Source organism: Indicator indicator, chromosome 10, assembly GCF_027791375.1.
Source record: "Indicator indicator isolate 239-I01 chromosome 10, UM_Iind_1.1, whole genome shotgun sequence".
Lineage (NCBI taxonomy): Eukaryota > Metazoa > Chordata > Aves > Piciformes > Indicatoridae > Indicator > Indicator indicator.
Genome location: NC_072019.1, coordinates 17,877,872 through 17,902,562, shown reverse-complemented (window position 1 = coordinate 17,902,562; position 24,691 = coordinate 17,877,872). Strand labels below are relative to the sequence as shown.

Below are 24,691 nucleotides of genomic sequence, written 5' to 3'. Positions count from 1 at the left end.
GTGTTACAAAGGAAACAAGATGTAAAATATTAGAGCTGTGTGAGGAGGTAGAAGACAAGCAACATAGATGTGGAAGAGGTAGAGCCATCTAGAAAAACAGCATACATGCTGACATAGCACAGAGATATTGGGGCAGTGGATGAGGAGTAAGGCAGTAGGTTGGTGGCAAGATGCTACTATGAATGGATACATAAGAAAATACTCAGGCATTGCTGCTCATTAATATTATCTTTTTTGGGATCATTTGGACTGGCCAGAGATAGAAGCTTCGGGACTTGAGCAGGACCCAACTTCTGAGACTCTTTCTTGAAAATATTTTTTCTGAAAGAAAAACAAAACAAACTGAAGCAAACAAAAATACCACAGAGTAAAAAGGTGCCCAAGGTATCACATTCTTAAAGAACATATTAGCTTTGAGATCAAAGAGACAGGATACACTGAAGGGCTAATGGGGGGAAAAAAACAAAACAAAACAAAACAAAACTTCCATTCTTTCTCCTCCCCCACATCTTGTGTTTTTGCCTGGATCCAGTTGAGAGAGGAAATGATTTCATCCACAACAAACATGCAGCCAAAGGTACCCAACGCCACACCAAATAGGCAAGATCAATAGGTCAGCAGGAGTCAAACAACTCCTGCAGACGAGTGTCCTGTGCTATAAGTAGAAGGTCTGTGGCCTCTGAGAGTGAAGGGACATGGAACATCACTTATTTTCTACCTCAAAATCAGATCATCATCTTACTGTAACAGGGAACTCTCACAAGGAAGAAAGGGTTAATTACAGTGATCTCATAGACATCGACACTGTGTTGTATGTCAGACAAAAATTTCTCTCAAAATCAGACCACCTTCAGCAGTTCTTTATGCCATGATCCAGAATCATGTTAAAAGCCTCCCTTCCTGGTCTCTGACAAAGAGTTTAGACAAAACCCTAGGCTGTGCCCAGGAGGAAAATGTCCTGCACTAAACTGGAGAAGAATCAGGTATCCTCAAAGGTTGCTTCCCTTTCTGAAGTGGGGAGAGGGTTCAGAATATTATTCTCCTGACCTTGCCCTTCTTTGTGTGTTGCTTCTGGGATGACTTTCCCCTCTTTCTCCAGTTCACTCTAGCTCTTTGATTCTCTCCAGGGCTTCTTCCAGCTTCTCTTCAAGACCTTCAGATCTCTCCTCTGCATTTTGAGCATGGATCTCTGTTTCTCTGAATCACAGAAGCAAAGATAGTGCTGAAATCTGAAGTCTAAGCAGCTGCTGGCAGGTGCCTAAAAAGAAAGATTTAGAAGTTAGTGTTCACTGGGATTGACTATATTGACCCTATAAAACACATTGCTGGTTTCAGAGAAGGGCCTTGGTGAAAGATCTGTGAAGAACTTCACTGCACATCTACATAAACCCTGCAAATTGAATTAGTTTTCAAAAACTCAGGTTTTCTAGCAAAGTGTGAGAGGTTGGTCTTTATTGTGCAAGGTTAAACAAGAGCTCAGTCAATTCTATTTGCGAGGCTAATGAGATGGTCTTACCCTGAATAATGCAAGCTCACAAATGAAACTAGTAAGAGGGAACGTAACTCAGAGTGTCCAAGCCTGCTTAGGCATGGAGGAAGTGATTTCCAAACATAAACCTTGATGTGATTCTGCACAGAGATATTTGAGTGCCCCTTCGTTGTGTGCCCCATACTTTAAGCACGTTACATGGCTGTACCCACCAAGCTGATGGGCACTAGCAGGCCCTGGAAGTGCTCAGATGCATTCATATGGCACCCTGCAAGTGCTAGCAGGTCTGGAAGTCTTAAGAGGTCTTGCAGAAAACCACTATGAGTACCTCTGCAATGTACCTCGTGAGTACACAAAATGGAAAATCTATACACAGATGAAGGACAGCTGACATGGATCATGTCTTCAGCTAACATAAATCACAGCCAATGGCCCAGGACAATCAGAACAGAAGGAAACCCCAAATTAAATCAACAGATATGAATGAAGCAGAACCTTATCAGAGAGCAGAATAGGATGAATGCCTGGGATGAAACCCTGTCCCACTCATGCCTCCAGCACAGGACCAGTACTCACAGGAGCTGCACTTGCAAGGGCTTCAAACCCTTTCTGAGAAATGGGAGTTGATGCCTTCATGGTAGTCATCTCTCTCTAGCTGGGAAGAGCTAAACCTTCTATAAGTGATTGTGAAACCACCAATGCCACATTTGATCTGCAGCATGTGCCTGGTTTGGTGCTGCTGTCTCAGTGCACAGTTACATCACAGACAAGAGCTGAGGATCAGCAAAATGTGCAAAAAAAAAAAATCAACGGCTACCTCAGACACTGATCTTGGCATTAAAAATAGACTAAAATGCTTTTCTGGCTCAGACATAGAAGACTCACTGGCTCATAGTCTTGAGTTGCTGGCGCATTCACTGGGTTACAGAGATTGGAGATGGCTGCAGCCTAACCGAGAGCAAGGAAAGCAACAGAACAACGTTCAGAGAACAGAAAGGGACAGCTCCTCACATGGCCCAGGAAGCATAAGTCAGTTCTCTCCATCTGAAGACAAGTAAGGCTTTTCTATAAAAGTAACTGTTGGAAGCACCCTACTCTAATCTTTGGAAGGTAACTGTGATTTCCAGGGATTAATTTCTGTAGAACAAATCAGTCCATGAAGACACTCCTGTGTCTCCTGCTTCACTCTGCACCAGCTGCCTGCTCTCTCTAAAGCAGGAAGGGCAAGCACGCTCAGCAATGCAGCACACTTAAAGAGTAAGACCATTCAGTGACAGTTTGCTTAATGTCCACAATTCCTGTACCTCCAGGCTCCACTCTGGATGACTGACTGGCCAGGGAATGACTGCAAAAGTTTTTTACCCAAGAGCACCATCTCAAAGGCAAGCAGAGAAAACAAGGACCTAGGATGTCAAAACAAACTGAACTTGTTGCTTCCCTATTGCTGTAAGATCTCCTTGAATCTCTGAACCCTCTTCACCTCCCCTCATGAGCTCCGTATCAAACCATTTTCACCACCCTAGCCTCTGCAGATAGTCCTGGTTCAAACTGCACACATCACCTCTTACAGGTCTCATGAATGTCCTAGGGCCATGGTTCAGGAGGACAAATTACAGCTGTGATAACTGATAATGATTATCAAAAATTACAAGGAGAGAAGAATTGGAGAGAACACCAACACCTTACATTGCCCAGCAGGTTTGACAAGAGTCTCATAAAAGAGTTTGAGTAGACTGCTAAAACCCAGCTCCAAATCTGTCAACAGGCAGAAGCCATTAGTGTGGTAGAGACATTCCCCTGTCACTGACACAATGTCTGACTTCAGGTGGATATTGGAATCATGTCCTATGTATCTGATCATGTCTGCAGTAGCTTCATTGTCCTCAGTCAGATAATCTGTACCAGCACCTGGCTGCTGCTGAGAAAGAAAAGGAACAAGAAATAGGAGATACCTCTAGCCTACTGCACTGAAGGCAGCTGTAGAGTCAAGGGGAGGTTAGGAAAAATTTCTTTCCTGAAAGAGTGGTCAGGCATTGGAACAGGCTGCCCAGGGAGGTGGTAGAGTCACCATCCCTGGAGGTGTTCAAGAAAGGTGTGGACATGGCAGTTTGGGAGATGGTTTCACAGGCATTGTGTTCTTATGTTGGTGGCTGGACATGGGGTCTTCTCCCACTGAAACAACTCTATGATTCTGTGTTACAGTATGTTCACCAAGCAATAACTGAAAAGGCCCTGCTGGAAAGTAGCATATTGCAGCTACTGAAGTCACCTGCATAACAAAATTCTTCCTTTACTTCTAAAGTTTCTTCCTCTGCTATGGGTTTCCTACCAGTGATGGCATCTTCAACTTCAACCTCTTCCTGAGCTGCAGAAATGTCTTTAAGCTTCAGCTTCAGTTGCAATTCCTGCAAGGCCCCATGAGGATCAGGTGAGTAGCACAGTCCTTTTGTCCATCCAAATAACCTAGTGAAAGCTCACTGGTCTCTGATTTTCTTTTGCACATATTTAGACTTAGACTTCAGCCAGCTAGGAGGGTCCCAGGTATGAATATATTTCAAATCACAAATGAATATGCTAATTATTGCTCATTACATTATCAGCACACACTGTGGCACACCTGCTTGGTATGGGCCAGGGCAAGGGAAAAAGGAGAGACAGCATGTGAGCTGTCCTGGCTGCACACAAAGTCACAAACAGTATCACTTTGCTTGAGGGCTGAGTTCACAACTGACACAAATCGTTCAAGACAATAAATCTAAATCCATTTCCTCATCATCTGGGTTTCACCTGTGTTGTATGAAAGTAGACCACTGCCAGGCCAACCATCTATACAACACATTTAACTGTCACAGGTGGTCTCAGACAGCCATCTAGGCACACGAGAAATTAAACTGGAAGTTCAGTCTGATCTCCTGGGCAAAGCAGCCACAAGGACCACAGCTGAAGTCCATCCCAGTGGGTGAAGCAAAAGCTATCACACACCACAGGGAGCCAATCTACCAGTAAGGTAAAACCTCCAAGCTCCACTGAAGGTGTGGTTTTGCTTTAGACCTGCCCTTGCAAAGAAACACTGATTTTTAACCAGTTTATAGCCCTAACACCTCATAGTTCCTCACTGCCACTTGGAGTGCATGCAGGTCTCCATGAAAAGCCTTCTCTCGATTTGAACTGTAGCTACTTCCTTAAGGAAAAGTTTTCAAGCAGACCTTCATTCCAACTGGTTCTAGCTGGAGCAGTAAATGCAGTCTATTCACACCTCTGAGCCAAACAGGTTTCTCAGTTTTTCTAAATCCAGAAAAGAGATCAGAGTGCCTTTGATCTCTGAGAAGAGAAGACCATGTGCTTGAATCCAATTACAGCACTCAGTCTGGGAAGACATAACAGAAAATGATTATTCAAGGGATTACTGAGCAGAAGAAAAAATTAGTTGCTGCCATTTGTTATGATTATCATTCAGTCAGACAAATATTTCCACCTTTCTGTCTTTATATGTTCCAGGGAATCTACCTGGACCTTTCCATACTCACCCTACAAAGTAAAAAGGAGACATACTTCAGGCTCTCAGACATGCCCTCTCTTGCTGGCTAATCACTCCCACCAATTAATTCCTTCAACAAGCTCCTCCTGAGGCCATTGCAGAACATCCGTCACAGCCACTGTCCCAGCTCACGTGGGGAGAAATTAGTGTAAATCCCAGGGGGTAATTTTTCACTTGCTAAGGTAATGCAGAACAGAGTCACAAGAATTTTCAACCCCTGTGGAGAAGCTTCTCATGTTTCTTGAAGTGACACCATTTGCCCTGTGCTCAAGGAAGCCTTGGGCTTCAGGAAAGGTCTACCTCTTGCATTCCTCAAAGCTCTACTAAACACTGGTGAAGACAGTGGTAGCAATTAAGTGCTTCACCTCCAAGTGTAGAACAAGGAGGTGGCAGGGAGTGAGTTGGCTGCAAAAGGTTTTAACTGCATCTGTATAAAGGTATCTTGCACCAAGTGCCTCCAGGAACTCCTACACACTACCCAGGTCTGAATGTACATGGCTCTGACAAGCTTTGAACCAAAGGAGAATCTACTGCAACTCATGGAATAAATCTGACAGGAAAGCCCTTATATTTGTATCTCGAAAAGGGAAATGTTAAGTTTCTAAATCTAAACTTCCCTTAGGCATCTTGCTGCCATTTCTTCTCCTCCTATCATCATGGATCTGTCCTTTTCTCAGCTCTTGTTTGGGATCATATGCTTCTTACCAGCCATGTGGCACTTTCTCTTCTCTAGAATTCCACAACAAAACAAAAAATCATACATCACACTTAAAGAACATTTTAAAAAATGTGTGATGATAGCCTCTAATACACTGGGAGAAAGAAGTAAATCCACAGGGAGCCAGCAGCCACAACAGCTCTCTGAAATAGGAAATACCAATGCAACTCCAGAGGAGATGCTTACTGAAGAGGAAATGATAAAATTGCATTCATGCACTCTATAGGAGACCTTATAGCTATTTTTAGAGTAATTATCCACTCCTTTGGCTGGAGAACGAAAGCCATAACTCCACCAGGAAAGAAGGTGTTGAAGCAGCAAGAAGCATTCCTCACAGCTGTGGCTTGGCCAGACAGAAAATAAAGTTGAATACTAGACACAGCGTTCTCATCCCTAACCTGCTTGCACTTACTTTTTCATTAAGACACGTAACATTCATCTCAACCTCATTATTCATGGACAGAACCCATTGCTGAATCATCTGAAAAAATTTTCTAGGTACCACCCTGGGAAAAAAAAAAAACAACCAGAACAAACAAATCCAGAGACAAGGTGACCTCTAGTGCACTAGATGAATAGATCCACAAAGTGGACCTTAAATATCATCCATTCCAACCCCCCCAACCCACCATGGGGCAGGAATACCTTCCACTAGACCAGGCTGCTAAATGCCTCATCCAACCTGGCTTTGGACACCTCCAGCGAGGGGGTATCCACAACCTCCCAAGGCAACCTGTTCCAGTGTCTCACCACCCTCACTGAAAAGAATTTCTTCCTAAATCTACCCTCTTCCTAAATCTACCCTCTTCAAGCTTAAAGCCATTCCTCTCTCATCGCTACAAGCTGTTGTAAAAAGTCCCTTCCCAGCATTCTTGTAGGCCCCTTCAAGTACTGGAAAGAGATTTGAGGGTCTTCTGTCTCAAAGACACCTTTTGCTTGCCAGCTCAGGGGGAACACCACCTCTTAGTACAACACATGCTGAAAACATGAGACAGGCATCATTAATGCTATAGCTGGGGGCGAGTTTGGCATTTGCAAGTAATTTTTTACACACACGTTGTTATGCACGTGCTCAGCAAGTAATTTCTTTCCTGATGATATTTACCAAAGACAAGGGTGGACCAGGAGGGAGAAAATGCCCCCACAAATCTGACTGCAAATGAATCATGTATTTTGGGTTTTCTTCAAATGTGAAGATTTCCAAAGCAGGTGGCAGTTCGGAGGGAGACAGTGGTGTTCCAGGAGCACTACTGAAGCCACCAACTGTTTCCGCAGATACTGCCAAATCAAAGCAAATTAAAGGCAGCTGCCAATCATTTTAACACTTCAGCTGGCCACATTTATCCCATTGCCAGTTTCCTGTACCAGGGTTCCCACAAAAGAACATCTCTCTTTTATTACAAGTGTAGTTTAACATACAAGGCCAGCCCAGACACCACTAACACCTCTGTCTTGATGGGAAACGTGGCTTCTTATCACCCTCAGCTTCAAGCAACTGGCTGGAGCCTGTATAGCCCATCACTGCATCCACCTTGGCCAGCCACCCAGGAATCTTCAGATAAAATACCTGCAAGCTCAGCTTCCTGCATGCCAGAATCTTGCTTCAGCTTTTGTACCTTGAATAACCAGTTTTCCATACTCTTCACCAAAGCTGCCAAAAACCTGGCTGTGCCTGCAGGGGAAGAAAATATAATCCTTTGATTACAGTTCTTTCAGCCAAGAAAACCAAAGCTGAACTCAAAAGAGGGATGCCCAGCCTGTGTGAGAACTGGCTATACTCAGGACTAAGAATGAGCTGTTCAGTAAGCACTTGATTCAAAGAGACCTGAAAGAAAATTAGCTTGATTTGAAACCCTAACTTTCCTTCTTGTCTTGGAGATTCAGCTGCCTCATTACATAAAGGCTTGATATGAAACTCTTCTTAGAACAGCTTTGCAATTGCAACTTAATTCTTCAAAGATGCAGGTCATACAGCATGCACAGATGTGAAAAATGCCTGGGCAAGGAAGCAAACTGCTTGTTTGTTCACTCATCTGTCACATGCTGATGGATGTTCTCTGTTTGTTGGGGAATATGCTTGAAACGTAATAATGATTGCTATTAATATACAATGTTTAAGATTTCTTTAAGCCCTGGAGATTCTGGCCTCTATGACATCTTGTAGTAAAGATGGCATGTTAAACACATGGAGGTGATGACAATTTTGGTAATAGTTCCATGATTTTGATGCATGGATTAGTTTCATACAGCTGTGGAATAGAACTGGTTAATAGCTCCCCTGGTTTAGGAGAGGTGAAACAGTTTGGGCATATCCAAACTGGTAAGAAAGGAAGGAAGTTACCCTCCACAGTGGAGTCTTTTTGGAGCACACAATAGGGTCTCCACAGCCAGGCATCAGTTTTTATAGACCAGAAGTAGTAGGAACAATATTACTCAAGCTTCCCTGCCATGCAGCATCATCTTAAGAGCAGGGTCCCAGAAGGGACATGGGATGATGGAGAACAGTCACTTCTGATCACTTAGATGTGGTTTGACCATGTTAGACCTTACACAGTATTCTAAATCCTTTTTAAATTGTGGCTTGCTTTGGGAAGGCTGTTAGGTGACAGAATACTGGAACAGGCTGCCCAGGGAGGTTGTGGAATCTCCCTCTTTGGAGATATTCAACACCCATCTGATCTGGTATAGATGATCCTGCTCTGGAAGAGGGGTTGGACTGGATGATCTCTCGAGGTCCCTTCCAGCCCCTAACATTCTGTGATTCTATGTCATTGCATTCATCTTATAAACTTGATAAAGTTCTACAGCAAAAAATAAGACCTAACTGGAACTCACTGGATAGGTCAATCTAATTTCAAGTGAATTAGTTACAGAGTCAAATCCACCATATTCCTACAAAGAAGATACACTGTGAAAGCTGCAAGAAGTCATAAAGACTGAATAAAAACAAAGACATCAAGCCAATCCTTACAGATTTCATATAAGGCCTTTCTTATGTTTCTTGCCTAAAACAATCTCCCATCTCATTGTTTTCCCTGCATCTGTGATCCTTGTTATCAAATGCCAAACCCTTTGTATTTCTGGCACGTGCTGCTTGCTATCAGGTAGCCAGATCTTAGAAGATAATAAATACTTCAGGTAACTGAGTGCCATTGTCTTACAGGACAAAATCACCACATTCTCAGTATTGTCTCTTACCTGTTCTTTATAGTATCTTTTATTTTCACTGTTTCTTACCAGAGATGCAATGCAAAGAGAAGGGACACCTTTTCTACTGAAAAGCCATTAGGTTGCAATGCAAAAATGAACCCAACACGTTCAAAAAACAATGCCTTGTATGGATCAAGAGAATGTTTTTCCTATGGTCCACTTTCCAAAGCCTTTGTGAAAATAAGCTAAAATCAGCTAAAATCCATTTATCTGGACTTCACTGGCTGAAGAAACTTGGGATCAGATGTCTGAGCTCTGCCCTTTGTTCAGACCATGACTATTGAGGCTTCTGATAATCTGCTGTCAAATTTTTGCCCAGCTGCTGTCTGGTCAGTTATGGCCCTGTTCCTCCTTTTTTTCCCCCCTCTTACTTTCTAATAAGAACTATGGGGAATAGTTATGTCCTTTAGCTTATTCTTAGGATAGACAGATTTATCCTTCTATCTCAGCTTCTTTAGTAGGTTGAAATATAACATTTAGCATGAAGTAACGTGGGGAGAAGCACAGGATAACCATGAGTGAAAGAATAAGATGACAGCATGAGAAGCATCTTTGCAAACATGAGTAGCAGTTTCTGACAGCACGAGCTAAAAGAAAATAAAATTAATTTAAAAAGCCATCATGAAACAGAAATCCCTGTGATAGGACAAGGGGTGATGGATATAAATTACAGCACAGGAGGTTCCACCTCAACATGAGGAGGAACTTCTTCACTGGGAGGGTCACAGAGCACTGGAACAGGCTCCCCAGAGAGGTTGTGGAGTCTCCTTCTCTCGAGACTTTCAAGACCCATCTGGATGCATTCCTGTGTGACCTGCACTAGATTCCATGGTCCTGCTCTGGCAGGGGGGGTTGAACCCAATGATTTCCAGAGGTCTCTTCTAACCCCTAACGTCCCATGATCCTGTGAAATGAGCAAAGTTCTTGCAGAGGCAAAGGTTGAGAAGGATAGTTGCAAATTACCCAACAATTGTTTGTCATCTTACACAAGACATGATAACTTTATATCAGCAAAGAAACCATTTATTTACATACTTTATTATCAGGACAATTTAGTATCTAGATTAAGATAACTTTGCATTAGTGATAAGGCAATAAAAAGTACTACCCTCTGAGACTGTTAACCGGATGCCACTATCTTCAGAGTGATGTTTTACTTTACATTTTAAACATCCATTCTTTCCTTTTACATGGATTTTCTTTCCCATAAATATCCACATAATCACAAACCACCCATGGTCCTTCTGAACATGTCACACATTTTCCCTGTGTCCTGTCTGCATGGCCTGTTCTTTCCGCTCTATCACACTGAAAACCTCAGATATTTTTTATGTGATTGAGAATCCAGCTTCTTGGAGTTTATCCCTCGAATGACCTTGATTCCCAGCACACATCTGAGGGTCAGACATTAGCGTTGGAAAAGGTCAGGACAAATTATGTTAAGTGTTTCCTCATTACCTGTTACCTTCCTGGTATCCCCAAGGAAAGACTGAACTGAGCTTACTCCCTTGTCAGGCTGTGCTGCTCTTCAGCGAGGCTTGGACAGGCTGAAGACCTGGGCAGAGATGAACATCATGAAGTACAACGAGGGCAAGCATAGAGTCCTGCAACTAGGGAGGAATAACCCCCTGCACCAGTACAGTTTAGGGGTTGACCTACTTCCAGCAGCTCTGTAAGGGACCTGAGAGTGGTGGTGAACCAGCTCACCACAAGCAAACAATGTGCCCTCGTGGCCAAGAAGGCCAGTGGTATTCTGGGGTACATCAACAAGAGGGTAGCCATCAGGTCAAGAGAGGTTCTCTTCCCACTCCGCTCTACCCTGGTGAGGTCACATGTGGAATACTATGTCCAGTTCTAGGCTCCCCAGTTCAAGAGACAAAGAACTACTGGAGAGAGTGCAAGGGAGAGCCACAATGCAATTAGGAGACTGGATCATCTCTCTTATGAGGAAAGGCTGATACCTGGGGCTGTTTAGCCTGGAGAAGAGCAGGCTGAGAAAGCATCTTATTAATACATACAAAAATCTAAAGGAAGGAGGTCAAGAGGTTGGGGCTGGGCTCTTTTCATTGGTGCCCAGCAATAGGACAAGGGGCAATGGGCACAAACTAGGACACAAAGTTTCACTTAAACATAAGGGCAAACTTTGAGGGTGCCAGAGCACTGGAACAGGCTGCCCAGAGAGGCTGCCGAGTCTCCTTCGCTGGATACTTTCAAAACCTGTCTGGATGCAATCCTGATCTAGGCAAACCTGCTTTAGCAGGGGGGTTGGACTGGATGACCTCCGCAGTTCACTTCCAACCCCCACCATTCTGTGATTTTGTAGCTGCAGAACTGATCATTCCTTACCATTATTCCCACTTATCCTTATATTGTATTGCTGGTAGAGCTCACATGCCCTTTGGTTTACTTCTTCCAGGGCAGCATGCCGCAGAGGCAGTGCTCCAGCAAAGTTCTGGTGTCAGTTCAGCACTGTTTGTCCCAGCTCCATCCAGTGCTCCTGCAGGCTGGCAACACTCCTCAGACTTTCCATCTTTCCTAGGAGCACCTCCGCTCCATACTGCTCCAAGTCTTCTTTCAGCATCTGAAAGAAAAGTAGCAAGCTTCTGTACCCCCAAAAGTTGTGCCATCCCTTGGGTTGAGACAGAAAGGTGATGGAAATCAGGTAAGAGAAGCTTGAGGAATCAGTGAGCATAAAGGTGTCACTGTGAGTAGATAAGCACAGTAAATTTGGAACCTATTAGTGACAGTTCTGAGGGCTTCTAAGAATTAATATCATCTATCAGTCACCAGAGCTGTCAGTCAGAGTGTTCAAATGCACAACTAAGTTTAATGCACTGGCTGAATCGTGGTATTGCTCAATTATAACTTCTCATGTGGAGACTCCTCTTAAGCTTCAGCACACAAGGTTGAGCTGATGTGTTTTCATTCACATTTGTTATAGCCATAGATGCTCAATGGGGCTCAACTAACACAGGGAAACTCGCTGCACAGATACAACTCAATAATGTGTTCAACCCCCCAAAGTGTTACATTTATCAAGTTCTTGACATCTTGCAGGATTTCATCCAGTAGCTTTCCACCCATGGGAGAGGAGCTAAAGCAGAGGGGAACAAGGGATGAGAGCTGGCAGAAAAAACTTCTTTAGTAGCCAGTGTAAAACCAAGAGTCAAGACATACTCCAGACATCACAGTATCACTTGTTTAATGTCAAAATTTCGTGATACTCACTGTGAATTGAAACAGAATTGAAACCCACAGGCCCTACTCAACCAGGGATTTTTTCCCTCTCCCACTCAACGTAGCACAAACACTGGGTGACATGAAAACGTCACTTCCAGCAAAGATGAAAAACAAATTCAAGCACACGTTGAAAATTCAGACAATAACTCCATGACTGGAATCTACAAAGTGGTGTCTCTTGTTAATGCACACAATGTATGCATTTCTGCATTCTGTGCTTTTATTTAACATGACAATGAAATAATAAAAACCCTGCAAAATACCTTAGCATACCAAATTACTTTGGAAACTTTGTGTCTCTCAGAGCCTCATTTTTCATCTGTACATGAAAGAACTGAATGCTCTGTTGAAGCATCAAGGCATGTGCACTCAAGTTAAAATGAACCAAAACAAAGAGAAGAATTCTGCTACAGCAGTGACAGCTGCAAAAAGAGCACTGGTTCACAGGAGGAGGGTACAATCCTCCTGAATTCCACTGAATTCAACCACAAACCCACAGCTTCTCCTCGTTGTTAGGGATATGATTAGCAAAATGTGTGTCAAACAGAAAAGTAGAGCAATGAGGGACACACAAATTACACCAAGCCTCGCTGCACCTGAAAGTCTGTGTAAGCTTTGAAGCAGGCTAGTGAGATCTGTTGTCATGTGGCAAAGGTTGAGGGAGCTGACTGCCACCCCCATTCCCCCTGGGCCACTCACAAGTCACTGCTGTGGAAGAACTGAAACCACTTGTTGAGGCTGTTGCAGGCAATTTGCAGTTTTCCCTGGCTGGCCTCCTCAGAGTGCTCTATTTCTGCTCCAACATGACCCAGCTTCTCCCTGAACTGCTCAGTCTCTTCCTGCAGATCAGCCAGGTCTCCTGTTGGACATAAGGGTGGGAAAAGGGACTGTTGTGATTATTGGATCTGAGTGGGAGGAATTCTCCCTCTGCCCCAGCTATTTTAAGATACGCACATATCAGAGATCAGGGAAATGTCTGCAATTCCACAGCACAACCCCCACAAACCCTTTGAGACAGGACTAGAGTGCCTCACCCTCCCTGGGCATGCCAGAACTGAGTGCTCAGCTCCCCATTGCTTCTATGCTCCTGAGAGACCATGCAACCCCATACCTGTGAGGCTATACCTGTGTTTTGATTTCATGAAGAAGGAATAGAGAGAAAGAAGAAACAGGGAGAGAAGGAAAAAGCAACAAAAATGAAACAGGGGAAAAAAAAGGGAAGTTTATGATAGAGAAAAGAGGAGGGGTTAAAGAAGAAGAGAAGCAGAATGAACTCTTAATACTTTCATGTTTGTTTGAGACTAGATTAATATTTGAAAGTTGTAATAACAAAACCAAATGCTTTACTGAGAACCATGAAGTTACACAAACCATGCGTGCACACACTTTGGACAGCTCCCATCACAGGTAGGCTCCTACCTTGGAGGGCAAGAGGACTATGAAATGCTTGAGAATTCTGGTCACTGTCATTCCACTAACACGGAGCCTGTGAAATAACGTGAGCTGGTCTCTGTCTATTATCTGAAAAAAAAAAAAAGTTATTATTTGCCCTGTTTTCTTCTGAGAGAAGAGGCATCTGACAGTAACACAGGAGCTCTGCCATCAGTGAAACAAAACTCAAGCAGGTGAACCCAACTTCCCTACAATTAAATCTCTGATCTCCCAGAGTCTCAGAAATTCTGCTAATAGATTTTAAATTTGAATGGGATAAAACAGGAGATCACAAACAAGGGAAATAACATAAAGAAGCACAGAATTAACCAATACTGATATTTTGTGAGGAATAGTCTAAACTATGAGGAATAGGAAGCTTTTTAGTTGACCCTATCATCTCTTAATGGAAATGCTAACTTCACAGAAGTTCTTCCTGCATAGAATCTGGAGATCCATACCAAAAATGTGTGTAAATTAACTGGTTTCTGTTTAAAAAAACATACCTGCAAAACACAGCAGAGCTCAGGTAATGAGGCCAGGGCAGATATGAGATGTGTTACTACCCAATTGTATTGATAAAAAAATGTTCTCTGGGATGAAATCTGCCCTTGGAACAAGACTGCTAGCTATGATACTTCATACCTTGCAACATACAACTGATCTCCTGCACCTACCTTCAGAGCCAGATCATAGGCAGCTGAGCTCCAAATGTCTCTCTTGGGCTACCAGCAGAATTTGCTCTTCCAGTCATCTTCTCTGGAGCTCATATAACTCCCAAAACTCTTCTAAAAGGCTGGAAGGGAAAGAGAATGGAATACGTGCACCTGTGATTCTCCTTCACATTCACCTGTCTTTCTCCCAATTCCTACAACTTGTCTTAGATATTTCCTCTTTCTTTGTCCTTCCTCAGTCATGTCCCACACAGTCTGTAAATCCACAGGTCCTTTTCCCTGAGTTCCTACAACACCCTTCTGGTGGTGCTCCCATTGCAAGTTTCCAATTAGCATGAATGCAGATCTCTGCTGGGACTAGGTGAGCTGTTTTCTATGTGACACAAGATTCCTGTAAGGAAATCTGTGTGCCTACTCTCTCACTATTGCAATACCAGCCACCTAGATCCCTGGTTTCTTGGGTATCTGAGGATGTTCACAGAGCCCTTAGAAGTTCAGAGCTGCAGACTCCTTGGCTGTGAATGAGGGATGAAGAAAAGGGGAATGCCAGTACCTGAGCAACCAATGCAACCTTCATGACTTAAACTAGAAATGTTTTCCCAGAAGGAAACCAGTCCTCACTTCTCCTTCCAATCTCTAAGAGAACGATACCAGCACACTGCAGAAACCTCTCCACCTCAGCTTTGAAAGCAACTTACTTGACATTCACCTCCTCCTCCTGCAAGGCTGCAGATAGCTCCTCTTCAGCTTTTCCTGCTTTTTTGGTCACCTTGTGGTCATGTTTGTTGTACCTCACGCAGCTCACTGAAAGAGCAAGGAACAGTCTTCGTGCAACTTCGCCCAACCTAAACGTCTCTACTTTGGCAAGCACAAACTGGTGTCCTCATCATGCAGAGCTCTGTCTCTAGCACAATCATCTCATTGTAGAGGAGAAAGGCATCTTGAAGACCTCCTCTTCCCATGCACACATGTTGCTCCAACACTCCTTCTGTGCAGTTCCCCATCAATGGCCCTACAGTATGCTAAGGAAAGAAGGTGGTTTTGACATTATTTGGCACTGAGAGGGTGCAGTGAGAGTGTGAGAAGGCTCAAGTGTGGTTTCTGTAGCTTTGCTTCAAATCATAACCCTATCTTCCTGCTCCTAGGAGACGAGGATTAGAGAACTGAACAATAACCAATGGACTAAGCCTATGGCACAAAGATAATTTCTTAGGATCAGGCAGGATTCAGACCTGGCCAGCTGTCCCACAGAGTCTTTGAAATAGAGTAGCTCTTCTGTAATGTGCCTGTCGACCAGCTGCTGTGCCATCACTGTTTTGTAGAGGGCCTTCATTTGTTCAGGAATCCGCTCCATGAGGCGCACGTACCCCTGCCTGCAGTAAAAGGATTGAACAATGTACCTAAAAGTGCAGATGTCTCTTATGCCATCTGAAAACCCTTTCCTGACACTGCACAGGAAGCTATCTAGGAGGCAATCTCTGCAGGGTTTGACCTGGGGATTTCAAGCGTTCTGGAACAATTTAATTGCTATGAAGTGGTAATCTGGCTCTGAGGGCAGCAGCAGCTACACTACCTGTGAGAACTTCCATTGGCTGTCACGCCAATAAGACTCCCACACTGTCAAGTGTCTTGACAGTGACACTGACTTCCAGCTTCAAGTTACCTAAGAGAGGCTCATTAGCCCAGCTTGTTAACTAGGTGGGGAAATCAAAGTTAATTCCTTGCTTCAGCTCTCACACCAGGCCCGTCATTACAGGCTAACTTTGCTGGGCACAGACATCAGGAACAACCTGCAACAGCTAGTGCTGCTCTTGAGAGTCCACAGCCACAAATCAAGAGGGGGATTAAGGATGGGTTAATGATGACCTGAGCTTTGAAAGGAGCTGTCCTCTCTCCACACAGTCCATGCTGACCTGCCTAATCAGCTTATGGAAAACAATATTGTAGATGTTCTGCTCCGACTTCACCAGCTCCAGCATGTTGTGCAGCTGGCAAAACAGGCAAGAAAGCTTACAGCCTTGAGAAGCCTGGCCAGCCTGCTCCGTTGGTACAGACGCCTCCTTTTTTCTGAAGCAGGTTTCCTTTTGAGAACAAAACACTATCAAAAGTAGAAAGGGGAAGGGCAAGAGCTGCCCTGAATGCATTTAGGTTTATTTTTTAAAACGTTATGCAATATCTTCACTACACTCTTGTCAACATCCATGGGAGCTTCTCTGCTAACTCCAGCTGGAGTTCCTGCTCTACACTTTTCAGCAATCCTTCCCCATCACCATGGAAGAATGACAGAAAATAAAGCAAAGCAAGGTACAGATGTTCTTTGACACATCTTTATCAGGCGTATGAAGGTCTGCAATGGCCCATTTTGTAACACAGCAGGCTACCTCCAATAAAGTGATGAGGCAGCTATGGCCTTCATTCTTCCACAGTAATACTGCCAGAGGCATTCCTTCCTGTCATTTTTGCCAGAAATGTAACTTCCTGCACCAACTAGATAACTCTTCGTGGATCAAAGATGAAGAGAAGCTCAGGAGAGGAAACCTCTGATTGTTACAGGGCTGGTAGAAACTACCTTCTAGCAGACACCTTAAGCAGAGCAGGGATAAACACTAAAGAAAACAGTATGTTCTTTTTCTGGGTACAAGCAAGTTATCCACCTGTGCAGGTCCTGTTATTCTGATTAGCTTGTCTGCTCCAGCTTTTTCCAACATGCTGTCCATCATCTCCATCAGCTGGATGACCTCTAACCTCCCAGAAGGTTTCCTGACAGACCAGAGACATTCTTCTGTACAGCATATTATGATAATTTTTCAGGAAATTAAATTCAAACAGCTGGTTTGTGTTTTCTTTCCCCAGCAAGAGCTTTGTGTGGAGTTGTACTTACGTGGATGGGAACAGTCTTAGCTGCTTTTCATGGTCCTCAAGCAGTGTGGTTTATTTACTGAAACACACACCAACGTTAGAACTTGATTACAAAACAGTCCTTCCAGTGGTAACTCAGGCATCCTGCTCTCTCCTTCAACCTTTTTGTCCTTATGAAGGTTAGAAAGGCAAAGAAGGTCTAACAGGGCTGCTCTTCAGTGGGAGCTTCCAAAGCCTGGTGTGAGAATTGGACATCCTGCTGCTGTTCCCCCAGCTGGATTTCCTTCTTGCGGCTAACAAGAGAAGTCTTGTAGGAACCTTCTCCCTTTAAGACCTCTCATGATCCTTAGATAAGAAGTGACCAACTGCTTTAAAAGATATTGGTGGGGTCAGAAAGGCATCACGTATCCAGCATCACACCCACTCAGAGGCTGATCACAGGAGACCACTGACATAAGATAATGCTTTGTTACATCATGTTGGCAAAGAAGCTGGGAGGATTTCACTGCTAATCTTAGTATTTTAATCTCTGAACAATGACAAAGTCTCAGTAGTCTTTTTTTTTGAGCAAGGCTTGGCAAACTCAATTCAAAACTCACAGCCTGAACAACTACAAAATTCAAATAAATAAATATAAAAACCATAAAAACAAACATAAAAACAAACAAAAAAAAAAAAAAAAAAAAAAAAACCAAAAAAACCACAAAACATAAATCCACCCCAGAGTGGTCAGATTAAAATGCTAGTAGGTCTAAAGTGAAACTGAGAGCTACCCAGAGCCTGCCCAGCCTCATGGCAGAAAGCAGTTCTAAAAGAGAAACAGTGAAACTAATCAAAAATTTTTTGAAGCACCAAAGTGCTTCTAAAAGTTGCCTCAAGGAATTGAATCAGATTTCAGGTTCTATATTCATGTCCAACCACTGAATGTTCTCAAGGAGCAGTCCTAGAGTACATTTTACATTACTTTTGCTAGCCACCTCACAGCAACAGGGACAACGAAGCGAAGGTTCACCTTGCTCTGCAGGGTTAATTATGGCCTGCTCGTTAGTGTGGGATTTGCAGAGCCACCACTTTGATACTCTCCCATTCCCAACAGGAAGAGGTGTACTGGGCAGTGTCCTCAGCTCCTCATCACTTGATCCCACCCCCTCTCTAAACGACTGAGAACAAACCCTTGCAGAACAAAAGTCACTCACTCATCGAAGTACTTCAAGGACAAAACTCTCCTGTTCTCCACAACATAAAATTTTTGGGATCCAGACTGTCTCCTAGGCTTGCTCTCTAGGGACAGAAAGAGAGGGAGCATGAAACATCAGCATAAAAAGACACCAACATAAAAATACATGCACAAACTCCCAGTTTCTTCCCAAAGAGGACACTGGTTTGGCAGCCAGGAGAGTGAGGCTCATGTAGTGGCCCTTCATGCTGCTTTTCCCTTTTCTGCTCCACACATGCAGAGCCTGACAGAAACAATCTACACTCAACAGCAGAGTAAAACAACTAACAGCAAACTGCAGCAGGGGAGCTGGGGGACTGGAGCTGCAAGAAAGATTTGATGAGGTTTTGGATCAAGGTAAAGTGAGGACATGTATGAGGACCTCCCTTCTTCCAGTTAGTGACAGACAGAAAGCCACCTGAACTCACAGAAGATTGTGTGGGACTGTACCATGGCTCCCCTGCTGGTCATGACAACCCTCAGAAAAAGAGCTTCTGCCAGTCATTGCTTTCTTAGCTTCTTGGCCAGTTGCAATATTACACAAGTAAGAGATATCCCTGAAACAGAGATGTTGTTCAGCAACCCACCCTACAGACAGCCTGCTCTTCGCTTACTGCTGGCCTAAACCATGCATGAGTTTGTGCTGCTCAGCTTACAGCCAGGGGACTCCTTCCCCTGGGCCAGAAAAAAACAGATGAGAGAATGTTTTTTAGGCAGATCAACCTGGTGTTGCCTATTCATTTTTTCATGCCTGTTGCCAATCCCTGTCACATACATACCTAACATCCAATAAAGAGCAAAGTGTTTTTCACTCCTTACCACTGTTAAGTGTCGCTTATTTACAGGGAAGGGTAAAGCTCTTCCCTGCTAAGTCCATTAAAGCCAGAAGAGCTGCCTTTCTTAATCGTTCATCACAGAGCATCCCTGAGAGCCTGGCATCCCTTGGAAGGATGGTTCCAAGAACTGTTTATTTAGCAAGCCTTTTATTTATTATTCCCAAAACATCTTTCCCTCAGATCTCACCAGCCCAAACTGGGACCTGACAGCCTGTCCATTCATCCAGCCACTTCAGGCAGCGTAGCCACCTTTCATAAGAAAGGCCAAGAGAGAGCTCTAGCTCTGTGTTCCCAATATCCTTCCATCCTTCTTATCCCTTCTTTGCTTACCTTCCAGAGCCTGTCAAACTGGCAGGGTGGTGTGTCAGGTGCCTGAACGTGGTCTGATGATGAGGATAATGCTAAAGCCAATCTGGGGTTTGCAGGCAGCCCTGCAGACAAGGCACACGTGGCTATCGCTTCTTACCAGCAAACATTCCAAGGGGGAGGGAAAGGTCAAGGTGGCTATCTTAAACAAGCTCCACATCATTATTGCTGTCTTGGAGCTAAAGAAACTGGTGTAGACAAAACAGCTTCAGCAATGGCTTCACAGCAGCACCGGGGTACAAGAACGTTTTGCAGGGACTGGAAAGCAGTACTTTGGATCTGCACCAAATAGTGTGGTCAGAAAAGTGATATTATGAAAGATAGAGTTGTCATATGAGGTTGGGAAACTTTCCTTCAGTCCAGGGAACTGACATGTGCTCCCAGCAAAAAGATCATAGAATACTAGATTGGAAGGAACCTCAAGGATCTCTGGTCCAACCTTTCAAGGCAACAGTACAGTTTAAATCAGATGGCCCAGCACCCTGTCAAGCTGAGTGAAATGATGATTCCGAACAGAAAAAGTCAGAAGATGAAGATATACTCACCCTGAAGCCCATTGAGGTTTTGGTGCTTTGAAGGGACTCTGGGTTGTAGAGAAACTTGCTGGCACAGGTCAGGCTTTGGAAAACCTCTTCAGGAACAAAACTATGCTCCAGGGAAGAAAAAACAGGCCTGATGTGGTCAAGCACCTTTGAGGTACCCCTCAGGCTAAGGATCTCTGGAAAAATAGCATGTCAGAACCATTTCAACAGCATTTATTCTGCTGGTGAAACAGAAAGCAAAACCATGCTACAATATCGTGCTGAAAGAAACCATGACAAGATGTTCACTCCCTTACCCTAAAGCGGGATCAACTCAGGCTGAAACACAGGCAGCTAACCCCAGTTTTAGTAGTCGTTAGATCTTCAGTGAAGCCTACAACAATTACCTTCTGTCTATGGGAGATAAAGTGCGGGTCAAACAATTGTGCCAAGCTGACACCAAGGGATGCTTTAAACAATGAAAATCTGCATGTAAATTCCCCTCTTACAGACTGCCAGCAGTTGACTTTCTGTAAAGATATGAATGCCCTAAAATATCAGAACTTGTCTAATAAAGACAGAACTTAATGCAGAGAAGGATCCCGCTGCTAGAGGGCAGCTGGAAGGATGGATCCCGCTGCTAGAGGGCAGCTGGAAGGATGGATCCCGCTGCTAGAGGGCAGCTGGAAGGATGGATCCCGCTGCTAGAGGGCAGCTGGAAGGATGGATCCCGCTGCTAGAGGGCAGCTGGAAGGATGGATCCCGCTGCTAGAGGGCAGCTGGAAGGATGGATCCCGCTGCTAGAGGGCAGCTGGAAGGATGGATCCCGCTGCTAGAGGGCAGCTGGAAGGATGGATCCCGCTGCTAGAGGGCAGCAGGAAGGATGGATCCCGCTGCTAGAGGGCAGCTGAAATGACAGAGAGCCAGCTGTACAAAACCTGCAACCTCCAAGCCTGATCCTTGCTGACCCAGCCTGCTCGTGAGTTACTGCTGCATTTCCTTCCATCAGCTTTGGGTCCAGGAACTGGTGCTCCAGTTGTAAGCATGGTGAACCTTTATTTGAATGCTTATCCACAGAAATTTGCAAATAACAAATTATCTAGAAGGAGAATTCAACCCTCATTTATACTTCAGAGTGTTGACAACTTATTTTGTTATGATTTATTGTCCAAAATAACCCACTTGCCTGATAACTGGGTACATCAGTTTGGAAGAAGCTACATCCTCATGTTTTGCTACATCCTCCATGGGGGTGGCTTGTTTTTTCCCCCACCTACAAACTGCATTAACAACAATTGCTGCTTTTATACATCTAGCTGTGCCAGAGATTTAACTGTGTTTGTCTCCAGTTATTAATATTACCACTTTTTCTTCTTACCACTACCTACTAATTCACTAATTAAAAAAACCCTATTTCCATTAGTTTCATAACATCTACGAATTGTCATCTAAAGACTTCCTCCTCTCCCCCTGCCTCTAGCCTTGGCCAAAATATATTGCTCTTCATGAAGTGCTCTTGGCATTAGAGCTTTTTGGCCTCCTTATCAGCTGTGTCCTCATGGACTGTGGTTTCCAATTAGGTTAACTACATTCCTTTGCCTTCAGATACATGTTTGTGGGTGTAGGTATAATCTAGAAGGACTCTTGCCAGGTAGTTTGCCTTGCTTTCTTCTTGGAAAGAAAGTGCAAAGGTTTGCTACAAACTTCTGACAAAAGAAAACTTTTTGCCCCCCTTAAACAGCTCTGTTTGGCAGGACAAAATATTCCTGCCAGAAAGGATGGGAAGATTAATGGCACTGTTCTGTGGCAGCTGCAGTTTAAGGACACAGACAAGACTTTATAGCATGTAGTACACAGCTGGAAAATATCACATTAAGTTCTTGGCACACAAACCCTTTTCAGGCCCAAAATAAAGGCAAAAGTCACCCACATGTTTGGCTGTTGCTGTAATTTAATATGCATTAAGTTGGGAGAGATTAGAAACTCCAGTCTGTTCCAAGAGCTATCAACCCCTTCTGTGTTCCTCGCCAGCACTTCCAAAGACATCCTCTTTATACAGAGATGAGGTGGCCAATGAAACCTCAAAGCCCCTTCTTAGCTGGTATTTCCCACTCCTTTTTAAGACCTGATGAAGGGCTTCTGTGAAATTTTCTTCCTACACACTCAGCCACAGAGCTCTCCCCGCACCTTCCAGCTGTCTCTCCCAAAACGCCTTCAGGCACAAAATGGTTCCCTCCATTCCTCTCTTCCATGCCCTTGGAAAGAGGGAGACTTGTAGCCCCACCCAGGAGGGCTGGGACTCCCCAGAGCTCAGAGGCACAGGCAGCCTCAGGCTCCCCCACATCCACTGGCTTGCAGCCTTCAGACCCCAAGGTAGGCCAACTCCCCCCTCCCCACACCGGGAGCAGCAGAGCAGCCTCCTGTACTTACCCACCAGGCAGCTCCTCTCTGGCTCCAGCACCATGGAAACACAGGACTCTCACCCACCTTCTAGAAAATTTCCTCCCTCCAGAGCCCCATGAGGCTCCAACCCACACACCTCCCCACAGCAGCCACCTTCTCAGGATAGCAACCCCAACACGTCTTAACCAGCCCAACTCCCCTTTGCCCTCCTGCAACCACCATGCCCCACTGCTGCCACCTCCCTCCCCCCCCCCATTAGGATCCTCAGAGAAGAAAGAAACAGGGCAAGGCAAATTTGTTTTCCTCCCCCAATAGCAAAATATATTTCAACTGCTGTAATACAGTAGATTATAAACAGCTCTTCTGCATGACAGAATATAGCACAGGCTGCATACAGGGCCTGCTGGTGCCAGCGCACGCAGTGCAGCAGCTCTGCTCATGCGCCTCTGCCAGCACAGGTGAAGGGGCAGCGATGGCTTCTTGGGAGCCAGGGAGAAGAGCAGAGGCTGACCTTGGCTGGCTCAGAGGTACTGCAGAAGTCAGTTCACAACCCCACTGCCGCAGAGCACTTGGACTTGCTCACAGCTCAGGCTGGCCTGCTGTGCTTCCAGCCCATCTCCATTCAGAAGGTGGCAGATCAGACAGTCCGCTTCTCCTTCAGCAAGTGGATTGAGTCACACAACCCATGCCACCTCCTATTAAATACATCAGGATTTCCCTCCCCCATTCCACCTCAGCACATGCCTTACTCTGCTGTCATGGGAGCACAGTGAGCAGCTCGGATGCAGGATTGCTCCATCTCTGAGGGCTAGAAGTTAAATACCCCAACAGAAAGGGTGTGCTAGGCATGAAGACTCTGCACAGGTTCAGTCTTCCTGAGAACAAACTGGTCTGCATGAAAACCAGGACATGTTTCACCACGTTAATATTGATCTTTGTGATGTTAGTGAGCAAGGAGCTGCAGCTGTAGTGGCTACCATTCTAAAGCTAGAGGCTTCCCACCTCAAAGCTGAGGGAGTTACCATGGAAGCAAGCTGCACATTTCTTGTGTTGGAAGGAACCACAAAAACAGTACATATATATATATTTATATACCATTATTAAGAACTTGTAAAGGGCAGGTTGTGAACCTCAGCATCCTCACTATTGACTAGAACACCATACTGCCAGCTCTGGCACTCACAGCCTAAGAAAACTCAAACAAACATGGTATAATTGGCTCTAATTCAACAACTAATGTGCAAAAGACTTGGTATTTCCCCTCCAGTACTCTTTAGAAAGATGAAAATAAGCCCACATTCAAAAGCAATTAAAAAACAACCCTCATGGAATTGAAAGTAATCCTAATTGTTAATGCCCTGACAGCACAGATGCCAGATGCCTTGATCTACAAGGCTGGAAATATCAACCTATCCAAAACTATGGCTAGTTCCAGCAGCTCAACAATCCTTTCTGGTTGGCTTCTGCTTGCCAGATGCTCAAGCCCTCAGGTTTCAAACACTGAGGAAGCTGACACAGTAAATGCTGATGGATGTTCTTTTCTTTATTGGGAACAGGGCAGTGCCAGCTGCAAGGCAAACACCAAAACTCAGCTCAAAGTGCCAAGATTTGATTTCCTTTTGAGAACACAGAGAGCAACAAGACCTGACACAGGCATCAAGGCGACAAGACCCAATCCATGACACCCTGTTTGAGAGCAGTTACAGTTTTACATGAGCATTGTGGGCACCACAGCTAGTAAGTACTGGACTGAATGTCATCCTGAACTAAGGAGGCGACAAAGTTGTTTGGCCAGGAGGTGATTGTTGTGTTTGGTTTTTTAGCTTAGTTGCTCCAGCAATTCTGTCCCTTCCTCCTACAAAAGGTACAGTGAAAGATGTAGGATTAATCAAACTGCATGAGGTGCAAGCAAACCACATCATTCCCAGGATTTTATACACTAATACTGCAAAGTTTGAGTAATACACATGAAGCCTTCTCTCTGAAATTCACCCAACTGTTGTTGTCAACAGGTTCTAGCAGGAGATGTTTTCAGAGGAGAGCCACACGGGAAAACATCGTATTTGGCAAATGTGACCCGACACAAATGTCCTTTCTGCAGAGCAAGATTTCTTCTTACAGAGAACTGAAAACCTGGAAGAGTTCAAGTATCACCTAGCTTTCATAAAATTACTCTTGACTTAGGTTAAC

At 44.4% G+C, this 24,691-nt stretch overlaps 1 protein-coding gene across 1 annotated transcript; it reads right to left on the bottom strand.

The window, feature by feature from the left end:
* Nucleotides 1-225: 225 nt before the first annotated feature.
* Nucleotides 226-21,144, bottom strand: AXDND1 (axonemal dynein light chain domain containing 1). The gene is given in 26 exon segments (XM_054384532.1): nucleotides 226-320; nucleotides 1,048-1,103; nucleotides 1,105-1,197; nucleotides 3,253-3,407; nucleotides 3,784-3,894; nucleotides 4,746-4,856; nucleotides 6,158-6,251; nucleotides 7,191-7,318; nucleotides 7,320-7,417; nucleotides 11,302-11,536; nucleotides 11,986-12,049; nucleotides 12,895-13,082; nucleotides 13,615-13,716; nucleotides 14,304-14,346; nucleotides 14,348-14,422; nucleotides 14,999-15,100; nucleotides 15,533-15,673; nucleotides 16,167-16,288; nucleotides 16,955-17,060; nucleotides 17,182-17,238; nucleotides 18,356-18,407; nucleotides 18,410-18,450; nucleotides 18,816-18,932; nucleotides 19,542-19,642; nucleotides 20,123-20,295; nucleotides 21,087-21,144. Coding segments are annotated over 26 exon segments (2,718 nt in total).
* Between the last annotated feature and the right edge of the window lie 3,547 nt (nucleotides 21,145-24,691).